Below are 17,649 nucleotides of genomic sequence, written 5' to 3'. Positions count from 1 at the left end.
AATGGTATATCAAAGGTTCCACATGTCAATTCACAGCTTTTCCATTTTACACTCCATTTTGCAACCATGCATTGTTTTTGCTTCTCCTGCTGTCCTTTAGTCCCGACATGCTTGCCATAATTTATTCATCTACTTACCAAACTGTACACTTTTATTTCTCTGGGGTAGTCTTTTGGTTAGCTATGAAAATAAATACTTGTGAAAAACAACACAAATAAATAAAAGTAGTCACGTTTGAAGAAGAATAACCAAACTTTTTTATGGTTTTAAATGTAAAATTGTGTGTTGTGGTGCTAGTGTGAAAGTTTAGGCAGGCAGAAGCAAGTATTAGAGGCAGGTATGAATTGTCTAAGTAAGAGGAGGTATACAAACTGAGGAATGGTTAGTAGGAGATGTCCCCTGGCTGTAGCAGATGACCTTTTCGAACCAGAAAACGTTGGCTACAGAACAATGAGAACTGCAAAGGGAGGAAATAGCAAAGGGGAAAATACACCAGCACCCATAAAGACTCAGAAGAATTCTAGTGAGAATCTGGCCATTTGGCCCTTATGTCATTGTGAATCTTTACAGTTTTATAATTTCATACTTGACTTTTTAAATGCAAGAAATACATAGTCTTTTAATGTGCATTAATTTCCAGTGCGATCACTTGTAGCGGTTTAGACAACTGACAATTTTAAGCAAGTATTTCAATATTCTATATCGTGCATTAAGGAAATGTGGTAGTGTGACTGCAATAAATGATATTTATCAGTAGGTCAAGTAGAATTATTTTTTGACCAGGGATCATAATACCTTTTAAGTGGCTATAGGGATTAAAATGGCAGTCAATTGAAATATTGTGATAAAAGGTTTCATATAGATATAAAATTGAATTAATTACCCATAATTCATGAAATATACTTAGCTGAAACAAGAAATATCATATGCCCCTTCACACCCCCAAATATTATCCATGTGTTGCAGTTTCCGCCCTTCCTATAGGGAAAGTTATTCAATTGTTTCAAACTCACAATTTAATAACCGTGTCTCTGCCATGTCATCCTGATAAATGTATGCTGTAGTACACTTGTTCCACCACAACGTGTACTTCTGTTGCTCTGGGGTATGACTCTGAAGGTGAGTTACTGAAGTATTGGTCATAAATAAACAAACAAACAAATAAATAAATAAATAAATATACTTAAATTTATAACCAGAATGTTGTTCTTGTTATGACGAAAGATATCTTATAGGTGTTTACAGAAATATATTTGATAAATGGGAGTATCATATTCCACTGTGAGCAATCAAACGGCTTAGGGATAAAATAATCCACTTTGGAGGAGAAACGCCCTTTAAGGTTCCCGAAAAGCCCCAGAGGAAACCTGATTCAAGTAGAACTTCCGGTCATGATAACAAACTTAAAAGAAATGTCAGTCCCATTAGTTGGGAATGCCAAAAGTAGCCAAAGAATACACAAGCTAATTAGGAGAATATTCGGTTCTCCTAATTAAATATTCCATTTGGGAATATACGTTGGCACACAAAAAAATATAATAAATTGTTAGTATTTCTACATCATTATTATTTTTTTAAGCAATAAAACTTGAGGTTGTAAAGATAAAGTCAATGTTACTGTTCCTTCAGGGGCGGATATGCAGTACTTCATAGGTGCCCTGCCTACAATTTCAAATGTTTGAAAATGGTGCAGGCAGCAGCCCACTAGCAACAACGCTTCCCACAATGCACTCCCCGTTCATCAGCGGGAAACCAAAATGGCGAACGTGCTGGGGGAAAATGAACCGTTTGTTATTTTCTAAGGAAGGCTCGAGCGCTGTGGATTGTCTGGGCACGCACTAGATATACATATAAGCCACGGCAGCAACGGGAAAACAGCCTCGCGCCTTTTCAGCTTTTTCGTCTCGCGAGGCATTTGTAACAGCGGAGGTGACCGAATGAGGTATTGTTGTCATGTTTTCCTCTCGCTGCTAAAGGGGGGGGGCGCGGATGGGTCCGACGGTCAGTGACCTGGCCGGGGGAACTGCTTTGCATGTCGGCTGTTCGTACGATCAACATCTCCTGGATTTCCATATAAAAGACATTATGGCTTCCGTCATGCAGAATAAGTGCTAGATTTGCCTTTTATACTCTCTTGTGGTTGCTTTTTTTGTTCCGTCGTTATAGAGACAAAGGACTGAAGGGAAGCGGCTCAAGAAAGGAAAACTGCCCTTTAAAAATATAAATCACTTAAGCAGAAGATAAAACCACAAAAAAACATATTTGTAGTCAAACAGATTAAAAATAAGTGGTTAAAGGAAAATGTAAAATTTTAATTTTGGTCTTAATTATCTTATTGATATACTCAGCGCCCAAGCTTATATTTAATTGGCAATTAGCGCTAATTATGATCCTAATCACCAGTTGCATGTGCTCACTGAAGGAAGACTTGGCTTTCCTCTTTGTTTTGTAAACTTTGGAACAAAACAATGCACCCTTTTATTTTCAAAATCCCACAACATATTCTCAGGATTTCAAATTTGTACGTGTCCCCAAACCAACCTGCTTCCACATTTTGGGCACCTTTGCAGTGCTGATAACTACATTGCCTTTTTTCCCCAGCTTTTTTGCAAATAAATCTTGTGTGCATGCATTTACAGTAACATATCCCCTTTCAGCACTACCGTATGGTTTAGAATGAATCCCAGTGAGTCTAACTGTGCGCATGTCTCCTATTGTGTTTCGCTTCCTGTTTTCAGAGACTTGGGGGTTGTGGATCACCCCGCTCTCCGTCACAGAGCTCACCCCGAGCAGCAGACTGTGTCCCTGTCACCCTGCGGCCTCTCTGCTAGGGGAGAGTATGGGGAGGACGACATGTCTGCCAGGTTTACAGAGGGGCAGGATGTATTGGCCAGGTGGTCTGATGGCTTGTTTTATTTGGGGACAGTCACAAAGGTTGGTGCTGCTTGGAATGTCTTACAAAAAATAAAAAACAAGATTTTGTTGTCTTTTTTTCTTCTTCTTCTTGTGTCTGCTAGAAAGGTGCTAATCTCTCTTTTTCTTTTTTTTCTTTTTCCAGATAGATCAGGACAAGCAGCGTTGCTTTGTGGTTTTTGAGGACAGATCGAAGTCTTGGGTTCTTTGGAGCGATATTCAGACAGGTGAACTCTCCCAGTTTCAGGGTCTGCATCTTGGTTCATTCGTTTCTGTGTCTTTGAAGGAGAGTTGGCTTGCAGAAAATTAAAATGAAACACAAAGACGGATATTATAGGGACAGAATTATTTGAAATGAACTTTTTTGAAGCTTTACATCATGTTATATTGTTGTTCCCTCATCATAAACATCACTGGATTGTTGCTTTAATTCTTTCATGCATGTGTGAGAAATCCTTTAATCCTCAGTGGCAACCATTAACGTTTGTAAAACACCTGGGTGGACCTAGTGCTGCCTCCCAAGAGGAGCCCTCTCCTGCAACTCCCCCATTCAGCTCCTTCAGACTAGTCAGCAGTAATTAGCAAATACATGGTGGGACTGTGCATCTGAGCTCATTATAGGAGCTACTTCTCAGGGCAACGTCAGTAAAAACGATGTTAAAGTGTTAATAGAGGAGTGATGACTTCCTGAGTTTCAGAAAGAGCATGAGTTTTCAATGGTGTTCCAAGGTGTTAAATTACAAAGTCAAATTTCTTTTAAGCCATATTTGATATAACAATTTGTAACAACTGAAGATAACACAGTGCTATAAAATGGCACTGTGTTCCTGCAAAACACATCTGCCCACTGCAGTGACTGTAGAAAAAACCTCCAACCTTTTGGTTCCAAAGGGACAATAGAAATATGAAATGAAGGGAGCCTACTGTTCTGCTGATGAACTGAGAAGTCGACCACCAATGTGATCAGGTCCCGATGTTACATTTGAATGTAATTACGGTTTTCCAAGTAGTAGATGAAACCTTGAAGATGACTCTGAATTTTTAGTTTTCAAAACAAAATACATAACAGTTAAATTTGTCCATTTCTGCTCATTTTAATAGATTTGCAGCGTCACCCTCTGTGGTATATACTATCAGACCTCTTTAGTTCCTCTCTTTCCTTACAGTTAACGGTGGGCTGCAGCAGTGCTGCAGCAGTAATCTCTCTTACTGAGAAGGAAACATCCTCTCAGGAAAGATAAGCAGAGAAACTTAACTCTTCTGTCATGACTCAGCAGTTGGAACGATGTTCTTGCCTGATGGCGTGTTTGAGCCTGCTTATGATGTATTATAGAAACAAAATGTGGAGCAAAGGTTATTAGAAATGGTGACCTAATTCGCTCTAAACTCTTGTTAGAAATGCAGTTTTAGCAGTTATTCATAATGGGCCTTTTTGGGTGGTATTTTAGGAATGAAGTAAATATTTGGATACCCAAATAAATTTTGGACGTCCATATCTCTGTCGCTCATTCCTACTAGGCCAGTCGCAATAAGCAATAAATCAATTAATCGCGTAATAAATCAAGACGAGCTCAATAATTTCTATTAGCATAATTTTTTGTTTTTATATTTTCTCTCTCAACTAGTCCTTTTTTAAAATACTTATTTTTTGAAAGAGACTTCATAATTCATATTATTCATTGTTTCTGATATTTTGCTTATTTATTTTGGATATTTAAAAATGTTTTCCAGTTCCAGTGTTAAGTGTTCACTACAATTTATTGAACTATTGAACTATGTGAATGTGTTCTCGCAGTATTATGCCGTTACCATTATATTTCTTGAAACAACAATACTTCTCTCAACAACTCCTGGGACAATTTATCGTTCAGTAAAATGTGTTACTCTGACAGATCTACCTCCCACCTTATTTTTAAGGTTTGATTTTGAACATGTAAAATCAGTATTAAAGATTTCTTTATAAGACAGTATTACAACATTTCAACAGCTGCCCACAAAGCAGCTTTCAAAAAGAATTGTTTTTAAAAAAAAATACTTCCAGCTCAGGCTTTTTTTCTCCTTTCTGTCTCTCCAACGTTCCTTGAGTCTTACAGGCTTTAGACAGAGAGCTAATCTCCATTATTTACTGTAAGCTACAACTTCAGCTCAGTGACGTGCAGTGAGGTTCATGACTGGTGAGGCATGACACCTCTAGTCACATGTACAAATCCAATACAGAAACTTATATTTCAGTTTTGACCTTAACCGATTAAAGCTTTTAGTTATGCTTCAATCAGTCCTGTTCAACAATATGATGGAAAGAAAAACCAAAATCATATTTAAAATGCTGCAAATATCATGGTAAATAAATGTAATATTGAAAGTGAATAAAAGTGAGAAAACACTGTTCTTTCTTTTAAAGCGGAAACAATTAATCGATTACTGAAATAATCACAATTAATATACTAATCGATTAGTCATTAACTGGAGTATACAGACTCAAAAAATGTGATGCAGTCAAAAAAAAAACATATTCAGAGTAGTAAAAAGTTTACAAAACAAATACATTTTGCATTTAACATTAAAGACCTTGGTCTGTAAATATGCTTTAGCCAAATTTCCTCAAGTGGTCCAGTTTTATCTTCACCCAGTTCAAGTTCATTAAAGGAATGCTGTTACTGCATTCTATGCAATAGAATGTTTGTTTTCTTATTTTTAAAAAAATTGAAATTTGTTTTTTGTGCATCTTTTAAGTTATTTCTCATATTGGATAAAAAAGGTTTTAGTGTTTATACATGGAACGTGGTATTTTTTTTTTTTTATCCGATGAATCGTCAGAATAATCAACTGATTAATTGGTTACTAAAATGATCATTAGTTTTAGTCTCAGTTTCTTGTAGTTTTGTCTGCGGGTTTGCAGAGGGTTTAGGGGCCATGGCATGGAAAAGCTAGGGAACCTCCCTGTTGTAGGGAGTTCAGTCACAAACCTCATTGAATTATTTTTGTAACAGTTTCCTAATTAGTAAATATCTGTGGTGCTTGGTTTGTTTTTGCTCTTCTTTTTGCAAATCGTTTCCTTATGTTGACCATTTCTTTCCTTTTCAGGGGACGAAGACGACAAGACTGATGACGATGACGACATCGTGTGCTCCATATGTCAGGATGAGACCTCAGAGGAACCGAACGAGATTGTCATTTGTGACAAATGTGGTCAAGGTACGGTTTCAGTTTTTGCCTACGTCTGAACAGATTCATGTGTAGAAACGAGAAGAGACAGCAGAAGCCTGTGTGTAATGAATGGTGAGCCTGTTTCAGTAGTTAGTATTTCGGCAGACGGTTGGAGTTATTTACATGACAGTAAATGTGTTTGTCATCCAGGCTACCATCAGATGTGTCACTCGCCCGTCATTGATGCCGCCGTGATCGACTCTGATGACAAGTGGCTGTGCTCAGAATGTGAACTGGCTTCTTTCTCTGAGGTAGGATTTTAGAACAATGGATTACACAGAGATTTAGTCCTTTTGTTTCTTTAAAACCAAATGTAGACCAATATGACCCCCAGATTGTATTTTCAGCTAGAAATAGGCACTGCTGTGTTCTCTGAAGGTTTTAATTTTGTACTTGAATTTATGTTTAGATGTAATTATTTATTTATTTGTTTTTTCTGCATCCAGAAGGGGAGCATTCTCAAGAAGGAGGCATCCGCTAAGCTCTTTCCAAAGCAGGAACATCTGGAGCAGCATATGGAATTTCATCTCTCCTTCCCATATGCTCCAGAGGAACTAGTGTGGGATCAGGGCCACAAGACAAACATCCAGCAATGCTACTGCTACTGCGGAGGACCGGGAGAGTGAGTAGTGCATGCCACTCTGCAAACATGCTAAAGAATTTTGCCAAATATGTTCCACAAATCATATGTTGTGTCATTTATCAGTGTTGTGTGTGTGTGTGTGTGTGTTTATTGGTAGCTGGTACCTGAAGATGCTGCAGTGTAACAGGTGTCGGCAGTGGTTCCATGAGGATTGTCTACATTGCTTACAGGCTCCACTGCTCAATGGAGATAGGTGCAAACACTTAACACTAAAGTCTAAAGTATGTGACATGGTTTACATTGTTTATGTTCTGATTTAAAGATCTGACTAAATTATTCATATCTTAATATTTGTGAGTCATGGATTTTGCTGCAAAACACAATAATTAGAATTTAGTTCTATAATAAAGTGCCAAATCATTTTAGGATAATTTCTGAGGAAGGCACAGGATATGTAGGCTTATATAACATTAATGGTAAATATAATGTGAAATTGAATGTAAAGAAATCATCGGCTAAATATTAAGGTGATACTTTCCTCTTGAAGATGCTTTATGATTGTAATAATCCAGTGCAGTTCATGTCAATGATGTGGCGTTTTCTCGTATTCAGGTTTTTCGTCTTCGTCTGTTCAGTCTGCAGCGGCGGACCAGAGTTCCTCGACCGACTGCCTCTTGACTGGTAAGTGAATGTTAGGCTGTAGATGAACTGGAATCTAAAACTAAGGTTGTCTCTGCATCTGCTGCCACAGGTTTATACCTTAAAATGCCGTTCTTTTTCTGACTGTGATAAAATGCATACATCCTGGTATTTTCAGTGCACTATAAGAGCTACACTGAGCTTGCCACTTTCTTTAGTTTTTATTTTTTTCCATTTTTTGAGGACAAAAAAATCTACATGATCCGTCAGGATTCTTGTCAGAAATTGGCTATGCTAGCAGTAGTGAAAACTTTGACAATAACCACATCAAAATTCAGAAAGAAGATCCAGAGCATGGCTGAAGCAGTGCTAGGCTAAAAATGTTCCGTAACAATTGTAGCACCTATTACACTGTAACTACAGTATCTTTGACACTGTTATAGTTTTGGTAATAATACTAATGTTAACATAATGTTATCATAATCTCTCATCTTGTGTTTGAATGAATTCTGTTCCACATTTAAAGAAACAAGTAGATTATGTATATATATGAGATTTATTTTACTTTTTTTTTAAATTGTTGATTAGAATAAAAATCTTGGGGAAAAACAGTATGATCATAATTGAGAATAAATATTCATTCAAATGACTAATAATCATTAATCAATTTAATTGAATTAAATTTTTAAAAAATTTCCAGATGGATAAAATAAAGATGCTAGTGCTAACTACTCAAGTTTTCTTCTGAAGCGAAGACTAATCTGTTATTAAAGTTTAGCTGGTCAGAAATCTGTAACTTTTAATAAGCATTAACCATTCTTTCTATACAGAGCTGTTGCATTCAAATAAATAAATGACCCCATGACATAAAAACTAAATAAATATAAGAAATAATATATTTTCTTAATAGGGAGCTCATTTTGACAATCAGTTGTTTTCTTTCCTCCTTTTGTCTTATTTTTTTTTTGCCATAACTGCCCCACATTGTCCTGATTCGACCTTTCACTAAACCTAAGAAGGAAATGACTGACAGGAAACGGTAAAGGGTGTGAAAGAAAACACCAGCTTCAACCGTTTACTGAGAATCTTTTTTAGCCTAGCACTGCTTTATCAATGTCTTAAATTCTTGTGTACGTAGTTTCAGTCAATGTTATCGCCACCTATTGGCATAGTAGAGGTATTACAGCATCCTCTACTGTGAAATGTTCGGTTGAAATGAGCAAGCAGCAACCTAGCACTGTTAGCTGCTGAAAGGACCTTTGTTTGCAATGGGCCACACTTGGAGGAGGAGGTGTAAGCATTGTCCAGGAAGGATGGAGGGAGGCTGTTGGTGTGGTTTTAATTTCATGAGCACAGACCAGTACAACTAAACTGAAGTTGCAGTTCTGGATGTGCAAAAAGAGAACTCTGGAACTCTATCATTCAGATAGCTAAAGAAAAACAACAACCCTGAAATGACACTAGCAGTAGAGGAAATTGACCTGCATATATAAACTTTTATCAAAATCTATGCTTAGCATGTTTTTTTTTCTTCTAATATTGTAGGAAGGATATTGTTCATCTGTGCCTGTACAACCTGAGTGTGATTCAGAAGAAGAGGTATTTTGATTCTCAGATGCAACTAATGCCTTACATTAATGACAACTGGGAGCTGCTGCAGCTGGGGAAGGTAAGAGATGCATGAAGCTGTGAAAAACTGAAGAGGGAGACATGTCTGCTCATTATCCTGCTTTATTTTCTAACTTCATATCATTGAGAACACATTTTTCACGTTATTTGCTGTTGTTGTAAAGTGCAACGAGTCAATATGCGTTGTCTATTGGCGCAATATAAAAAAAATAAATTGGGTTGAAGTGATCTGTTTAATGTATTTTGAGACCAGATGTCTTAAAGTCTTGATTTAATAAAGTCAATCAGACAGTCAGGTTTCTGTTTTGAGATATCCTTTAGCTAAAGCAAAATCTAACAAAGTTTTGTTAGCGCAAAATTTTAGATTAATAACTGTTGATTGTGTTACAAAAGTTGTGCTGCAGAGGTTGGGGGACATAACTGGCAAAAATCCCCCCAAATTAAATTATGTTTATGGCTTTTGAAATCTTTGGTTTCCCTCTGTTTAGTTCCACTGATCAGATACTAAACACATCTGATTTTGTCTTTCATCTGCCGTCCATAGCTGGCCAACACACCAAGATCTGAGAGGTATGAAAAAGTTCTGGAAACCTTAAACGACAATAGCTACACGTAAGTTTTCTCCTGTTGTCTTTTTAAACTTTAAAACACAAACTCGTGATTCTACAATTCAACAATAATCACACTCCTAACTTCTTCGCTTCTCCCGCCTTTTCCAGGTTCATGTCAGGGAAGGAGGTGAAAAAGAAGAAGCATTTGTTTCGCCTAAGAATCTTTTTCCCTCCTGCTCCTCCCAACTGTACTGAACCCACATACACGGTGTTGGGGGAGCCTTTCCACGAGATCACCATAAAAGGATGCAAGCCGGCCAAAAGCTTCTCTGACATGAAGTAAGATGGAAAACCTTTCATTGATATATTACATTTTTAAGGAGGCGTGACCAGTATGAGATTCTCACCACAAATGGAAACACCACAGTGTCTTGATACTTCCACAAAAATTAGATCAAACTTCAACAATCTTAGGTGCTTTTATCTAAAACAGAAAAGCAACACTTACTTCCACTTCTGCTAAAAATAGTTGAACATTTCCTACAATTATGCATATTTACTCTTTCATATTTATTATTTGGATTTTCATCCTTGGACCAATGTAAAATTTTAATTTTAGTGGAAATTTTAATAAGTGCGTGCGTAATCATGACTTTGAATCACATAAATAGTTTTCTTTCATGACAGAAATTGATGTCCATATGAATGAATAGGCCATATATAATTTGCTTTATCAGCTGGTTAATTTGTCAGTTTACTTGCTGGGTGATCTTAAGTGATGGAAAGTGCTTTTTTTCTCCCAACATCATAACTTTATGCAGGCACTTGAATCCTTTTTCTTGTAGCAAAGTGAAAAACCTTTCAGCTTACAGTTAGCCAGGTGATGGAGGCTAATGCGCTACATGCATGTAAAGACAACTCTGGTTGCGCTGGTGCTTTTGTTAGCATCGTAAAAAGAAGTTTTTAGACTGTGAAAAGCTATAATATTTTTATAAACTTCATACTTTCATACTGCTAAACCAGCCAGCGCATATATTCCCGACTGAACAAGTTGATGTTTTTTTTTAAATTCAAGAATGTGTAAATCATAAAAATGCTCTTCGTTTTATGTCCCTTCACCTTTTCATGCTTAATGCCTGAACAGTCATGCTGACTTTATGCACAGCTGTCATAACTGTAACTGAAATGTTGGTGTTGTCATTGCAGGATCCCTGTTGCTTTAACTAATGGCATCGAAAAGAAGAAGAAGAAGAAAAAGAAAAAGAGGAAGCAAGAAGCTCGCTGTCTGGAGACACTGGCTAAACCACAACGGTCCAACGAGCCATCCCTGGTGTGTGTGCGTGTGTGTGTGTGTGTATTTCTGTTATCATGCATGCATTAGTGAGCCTGAGCTGGATTAGTGCTTTCTGCTGAGGTCAACAGATGGTTTTGCGTTGAGCTCAAACGTTCATGTATGAAGAAAACACGACTCCTTCCTGTAGATGCTGATGAATTTCTCTCCACTTTATCAGGAAACCAGAAAGCCGGACCCCCCTGCACTGGATCATTTGACCTCTGTTAAGTAAGTGATCGACTGCTTGTCTTGTTCTGTTCTTTGTTTGGGAAATGTTTGCGTGTTTTTTGGTGTTGAAACCTGACACATTAGTGGGGTTGTTGTCAACGAGTCTGTGTGTAGTGTAAACAACGCAGCATCATGCTGTGAGGACGCTTTTCTGCAGCAGGGATAAGGTTAGTTGAAGGGGAAATTTGAATCAGTTAAAAAGAAGAATGGCCTAGTCAAAGTCCAAATCCAAAGAGAAGCTGTTTCATAACTTGATAATTGGTGTTCAGATTGCTCTCTATTCTGGATCGGCCACCAGTCCCTGAGCTGAAGCCTGAATGTGATGCTTGAATGACTGAAAAATACCAGGTTCCTGTTACGGCTCAAAAAATGACTGTTTTGTGTGAAAAGCTGCTACAGACTGTCAGGAGTTTAACCAAAAACTTCAGCCTCTACAAACTGAAGAAACTTAGAAGAGAGGGACTTGAAGTCGTCCACTGCACTAGCTGCGTTTCCACTGACCGTATAATTGCACAAATTAGAATCACGGAAATACATTTGGGCAACGGAAAAACGGAAATAAGAGAAAAATGAACTCGTGTTTATTAAGTTTTTGTGCTATAATGAGGTGTGTTTTTTTTGGCTGTATCAGAATTGGTGTTTTTCACCAAAATGCAATGGAAGCTCTTGTTTCACATTACACAACTCAAGTGATCAGCAACCGGACGTTACTACTGGTGAGACAGGCGAAGAAAATGACAGGAAGCAATTGTAGGATGGCATGTTTTTTTTTTAATGATTTATGGCGTGAACAAAGTCTGTCATGTGGGATTTTAATTGCATTTCTAGTTTTAAAGAAATGTTGAAAGGAAGTGGCATAATTTAATTTAATCCAAGTCCCAAAAAGGGTTTATTACCAGGTATTATTGAAACGCCTGTTTGTTGAATAATCATAAAACACTATTTTGTGTGCCATCTTAGTTTTTCTCTGCTTTTCACACGTTTTTTCTTCCAATTGTTTTTCTGTCTCTGCAGCACCAGAAGCAGCAAGCCTCTGCTGTTTTCTCAGTCTTCTGATGTGGAATCCATTGATGCCCTCAGCAGCTCAGAAACTACCTCAACAATCACTTCTAGACAGTCCAGGTTGGCATTTTATTAAGCTCGGATCTTTCCGGCAGAGACTCAAACACACAAAAGAACAATAAAACAAATGTTCTCATTTAATGGGGTTTTCTGTGTTAGACCAGCAAACAAAAAAAAAAAAAGTGAAGTGGTGCGTGGTTTGCATCCAAGCTCTGACTAGTGTGGTTTGCATTTGTCCTTCACTTTGATGTCGCTAAATAAATTCCAGCACAACCAGTTGCATTTAAAAGTCAGCTAGTTAGTAAAACCACTCCCAATGTGTGTTTCATTTAATCTAGGCATAAATACAGATTTTCTGTTAGGCCTCAGAAGTTATTACCATGCCACACTGTGCTGAGTGCACTGTGCGCCAGCCACAGCAGGAACACTGTCTTCCAGAAATAATTACCTCTTTAACTTCGGTTCATATTGTCACATTACAGCCACAAACTCCTACGGATTTTATGTGATAACTGAAAACAGAGTAGCAAATCATGAGCTAAATGCCAATGGGTGGATTTGAAGTCAGGTCTCCGACTTCAAAATTCATTTATCATTTTCTTCCCCTGTGTTGTTAGTTTACATATAAAACCTCATTTAATTACTTAGAAGTTGGTGGTTTTCACATATTAGGAACAGAACGTGGCAAAGTTCAAGTGGTGTAAATACTTTTCCAAGACTTTGAGATAAGATGTCTGTGACGAAAGCATTGTAATGATTCCGTCTCTTGTCATCGGCTCTAAGCCGCCACTCTCCTCAGACTGTTTACGAGGAGAGTGGAACAGCGACAGAAACAGACGGAAAGAAAACTTGAAGCAATGAAAATTTAAGGATTTAAAGGAAGACGTCTCCCTGCAGCATGGTGCTTTTAATCGTAACAGATAAGCATTTATCTCAGGAGAGCCCTGCTGAAACACTGGCACAGAAAGTGGATGGATTATATTTGACACATAGGGGCGCCAAAACGAAGATGGAAAAATACCACTGGTCAACAGCCAAAATATTGTCTGGGGTTTTCAACGGGTTTAGGGTCATTTTGATGTGCTGGATCCAAAAATCGCATTGGTTTTGATCAATCAGGTCAACGTTCTGAACCATGGATGCAACATGAGCATCAAAATGCATGACTTGTTCTCACATCTGGATCGGTTTCCTAAGAATCAGGCATCAGTGAGTGATGAGCAGGAAGAGAGATTCCATCAGGACAGAAAAGAGATTTTACACAATGAAGACGGAATGTTCAATTTGCATGTACTTACCCTTATCAGTGTTTATTAATAAGTTTACAGAAATCCAAGTTTGTAATATTTTATTAATCCGCTCTGTTTTGTCCTAAAACCTCTTTTGGATGAGAAATATTAATGGAAATCAACTGATAATGTCACAAAAATGTCATCAATTTAGTCAGAAGATTGGATTTCTCTAAATCAAATTAGAATAACAACCTGACCTGATTGACAAAAATGGATGTCAGGCTTGGATTCAGCGTTGCAAAATAGACCAAATTCAGTTGGAAAAAACTTGGACAACTTAAAAAATATTTTTTCTTTTGTAACCAGTGTAATGTCCAGTCCTATTTCCTGTATTTAACAGTTGTTTTGTGCAAGTGTAAATATGAGCCACGACACCTTCACCTCTCTTTCTGTTGTTCACAAAACACACACACACACACACATACATGCATATCTTTGTGGGGACTTTCCATTGACTTCCATTCATTTCTACGCCTTCCCCCTATCCTAACCCTAACCAAAACTCAATTCACACCTTAGTCCTAAATCTGACCCCTGACCCAAAAATAGCGTGTCCCCACAAGGAGCAGTGGGTCCCCACAATGGTCCCCACAGGGTATTACAAATAAACAGACACACATGCTCATACAAATGTGTATAATTCCTCACAATGTCAAATAAATGTTTCTCAAAAGTATCCATGTCTCCTGCAGATAGAAAAACTAGACAATGGAAGAAAAATGTCAACATTGCTGTCTGAGAGCATTTCTCTAAAACATCACTCAACACTTTGCACAGAGCTCTGGAGAAACAGTCCAACCAGGGCCTGGTGTTTAGTTTGGCAGGTGGATTCCTCTCTGCATACAAAGTGATGTAGTTTTTGTCACGCGTCTACATCAATGAAAGCAGATTTCTGCACTTCAGATGAAGTATGTTGGAGCCTTAAAGGCGCTTGCAGAACAGTCTTGTTTTCATTTAAATCATGTCATTACATGAAGACTGAGAGCTAAAGATGGAGAGGCAGAAAAGAAAACTCTCAGGACCATAAACAGAAGAAAGAGAGCCTATAATGTGACCGGATAAACCTCAGAAAGTCTGTAGTGGTTCTAAACTCTTATCGTTCTAGTTTTCAGTGTAGATTTTGCCGATTTCTCATCAAATTAAAAAAACATACTTTGTTTCTTTTGTGTTCCTTCAGCCTGTACACTTCCAACAAGACGGCAGCCGCTGCCTTCAACATGCCTTTTGCCTCTCCACCTTTAAAACGGAAACGCGGGCGACCGCGGCGAACCCCGAAGCCCCCCCGACCGGAACTCCCCCCTCCTCCTCGGCTCCCGGACGCAAGCGTCTCGGACACGGAGATGTTTGGCGCCCTGCCGGGGCTCCACCCCACGGACATAGTCCACGGCATGGACCCCACCACCCAGCTTTCCCACCTCAAGAGCTCCATCAGCAACTACTTCGGGGTGGCGGGGCGCCTGGCGTGCGGGGAGAGATATAAAGTCCTGGCCCGGCGGGTCACCATGGACGGCAAGGTGCAGTACCTGGTGGAGTGGGAAGGAGTCACTGCCTCGTAGCTCGATGGCTCAACCAGTTCTAACAAAGAGCTGACGGTGTGTATTCAGAGTGTTAGGTGGTTTATATGCCCTGATTATCATGCATGCATGCAGACACACACAAACACACCCACACACAGGGTATGTTCTCCAATAGTGAAGCAGCACCAGAGAAGCTGGATCACTGGATCCTTCAGAGGAGTTTGATCTGAACTTTCTCCTTCCCTGCTGCAGTTATTCAGGGGCAAATAATTCCTTTCTCCTCTCTACCTGGAAGCTTTGACTAATATTTCATGCATCATTTTTTTTTTCTCCCCCTAAATGTACCAGCTTGTTCTTCAACAAGTTAAGAAGTAAAAGAGGGGAAAAAATCTCTATATTTTCATTCTTTGATTCAACCATCAACAATTTTAATATTACATCTTTTTCTTTTAACTTGTTTTAAATGTTTAGTTTTTTGTTTTTTCCCTCCAACTGTGCCCTCTCTCTCTCCCGTCTTGTACCTCTTGGTGTCTCATGCCAGCTCTGGTTTCCATTATTTGTGAGCAGATCAGGAGGAACTCAGAGAACGAACGCGCTGCTGCAAATGTTTATTTTATATAAAGCTATACCACAAACATGATTATGTCATATTTTTATAGAGGTCTTTTGTTTACCGACGGAGATTTCGGTTGATTCTTTACTTGCACACGCTGTGTTGTGTTAGAAAATCATCTCATTTGAACAAGCAGAGCTGCTCAGACAAGGCAGTATTTTTTATTCAATATTTTTATATATTTCCTACTGAATAAAAATGTGCAGTTCTTTTTAAAGTGTTCTGATTGAAATTAGGACGTCAGTTTAACAGACCTGAGTTTGGTCTAGTAAAAATTCATTTTGCTAGGAATGTGTTTTAGTCAGTTTGTAACTTTATCTGCTGCTGCTTATGCAATTAAAGTTGCATAAATGAACAAATATTCTTCCATAGACAAAAATGTATATTTTGTTGGTTTTTTTTTTTTTTTTGGTTACATTTTGGGCAGCCCACTCAGGACGTACCACCAAACTTCACTCACATAGCCCAGCCGGTGTAACCAAGCTAATTTTGCGATGGATCACGTTATTTCTGTTCATGTTGATCTCTCATAGCTTTTTGTCATTATTACACATATATATATAAGCTTATTGTTTTTTATGTTTACTGCTTGTTTAAATTGGGTTTGAAAGAACAATCCGCCTCACTGAAGAAATTGCTGTACGTCATTGCAAGAAGAAAACCTTTAGTTAGAACTGTTGTCTCTTTTGAGAGATGTCTGCTCTTGTTTAAACAGCACTTGCACGTCTCTCTGTCGGGGACGCAGTGAGTGCATTTAATGCCTACATGTTTCCATTGTTGACTTGCTACAGGTTTCTTAAGCCAAAGAACATCCCTGTAACGTCGTCTTTGTTTTTTTACTGGTTGACGTGTTACTAGTGAAGCAGGTTTTGTTTTAAGGATAAATAAAAGTTGGTATTTCAAGCTGTTTTGCTAAACATTTTTTTTTTATTATTACTGATATTAACTGTATATGATTTTTCTAATAAAATTAAGATCCACGACTGTAAATGATCTTGTCATTTGTAAATCGACTGGTGGAAACTAAATGTAAACATTTTATTTATATATATATTTTTTTCTGTTTGAACATTTGAGTTTAATCAGCAGGTTGTGCACAGTGGCAGATTGAGAGATTTTTACTTGGGGCTTCAAGTGAAAAATGAAAATTCTCTGTATGTAAATCTAGTCAACACTGTTATTGTATCACTGCCTCTTCTTGGAAAACAAGGACAAGTTTTAGGGACAAATGTGCTTTATCTCATTAGCCAAAACTAACAATAACAAAATGCTTTATTTAATGTCCTTGAAAATGGCCGCTGTCCCCATTTCAGCTATGCATCCCAAAACCTCATTCTGAATACTTTCGTTAATGTATTTTGCATTTCTGGGATTTGAGGCATCGGTTCTGCCTTTAAAATCTAAAATCTCATGAAATTGACCTCGCTTTGAGAGCTTTCTGTATCATGTCCACACGATACATTTTTACCCCGAGCTTTAATGTAATTTTGCTTTTTAATATTGTATTAAAAAGCAGAGGCTTCTGGAAAAACAAGCAATTAGTTTTTAGAAGTATGATTTTAAGAACATAAAATTCAGAGAGAGGGGCTATTTGTCACCTGGAGAGAAGAACAATATGTGCCCCCAATGTGGCTGATAGACATATTTGGGTTGTTACTGCAAAAAATGCTTATTGAATGTAATAAATCTTTTGTTATCTGTTAATTTTCCTTGAAAAGATCACATTTGTAATTGAAACCCAAATCCTTTCTGCCAATCCGTAGATTTTTTTTTCTGCTATTGATTCTTGTTTAGTGTTAAAGATTAAATGCTTTTATTGTCATGTGCACAGTAACGAAATGCATTTTCCTGAACAATGAAATTCTTACTTTACTGCCCACATTGGATGCCAGAAATGTAAAGTTTAGGTATAAAATAGAGAATATAAAGCAAAGTTTGCGAAAATGCAACAACAACAAAAAAAATAGAAATATGCAGAATATACATTTGCATATATTTAAGATAATGATCTACAATGTAGGTGCAATAGTAGTGAGTGAAACTGATTTTACAAGTGATTATGATAATCCCAGGGTCAGACAA

At 37.8% G+C, this 17,649-nt stretch overlaps 1 protein-coding gene across 1 annotated transcript; it reads left to right on the top strand.

The window, feature by feature from the left end:
- The first annotated feature begins 1,709 nt into the window (after positions 1-1,709).
- On the top strand, positions 1,710-16,552 carry mtf2 (metal response element binding transcription factor 2). Its single transcript, XM_028020846.1, has 15 exons — positions 1,710-1,942; positions 2,739-2,934; positions 3,059-3,140; positions 5,998-6,108; positions 6,271-6,371; positions 6,567-6,742; positions 6,861-6,956; positions 7,316-7,384; positions 8,888-9,011; positions 9,516-9,583; positions 9,691-9,861; positions 10,729-10,852; positions 11,034-11,083; positions 12,098-12,205; positions 14,615-16,552. Exons 1-15 carry the CDS (start codon positions 1,938-1,940, stop codon positions 14,991-14,993), a joined length of 1,860 nt encoding a protein of 619 aa, XP_027876647.1. The 5' UTR covers positions 1,710-1,937; the 3' UTR covers positions 14,994-16,552.
- Positions 16,553-17,649: the final 1,097 nt, after the last annotated feature.

Source organism: Xiphophorus couchianus, chromosome 6, assembly GCF_001444195.1.
Source record: "Xiphophorus couchianus chromosome 6, X_couchianus-1.0, whole genome shotgun sequence".
Lineage (NCBI taxonomy): Eukaryota > Metazoa > Chordata > Actinopteri > Cyprinodontiformes > Poeciliidae > Xiphophorus > Xiphophorus couchianus.
Note: the sequence above shows the minus strand (reverse complement) of the source record. Positions and strands in the feature narration are given on the sequence as shown.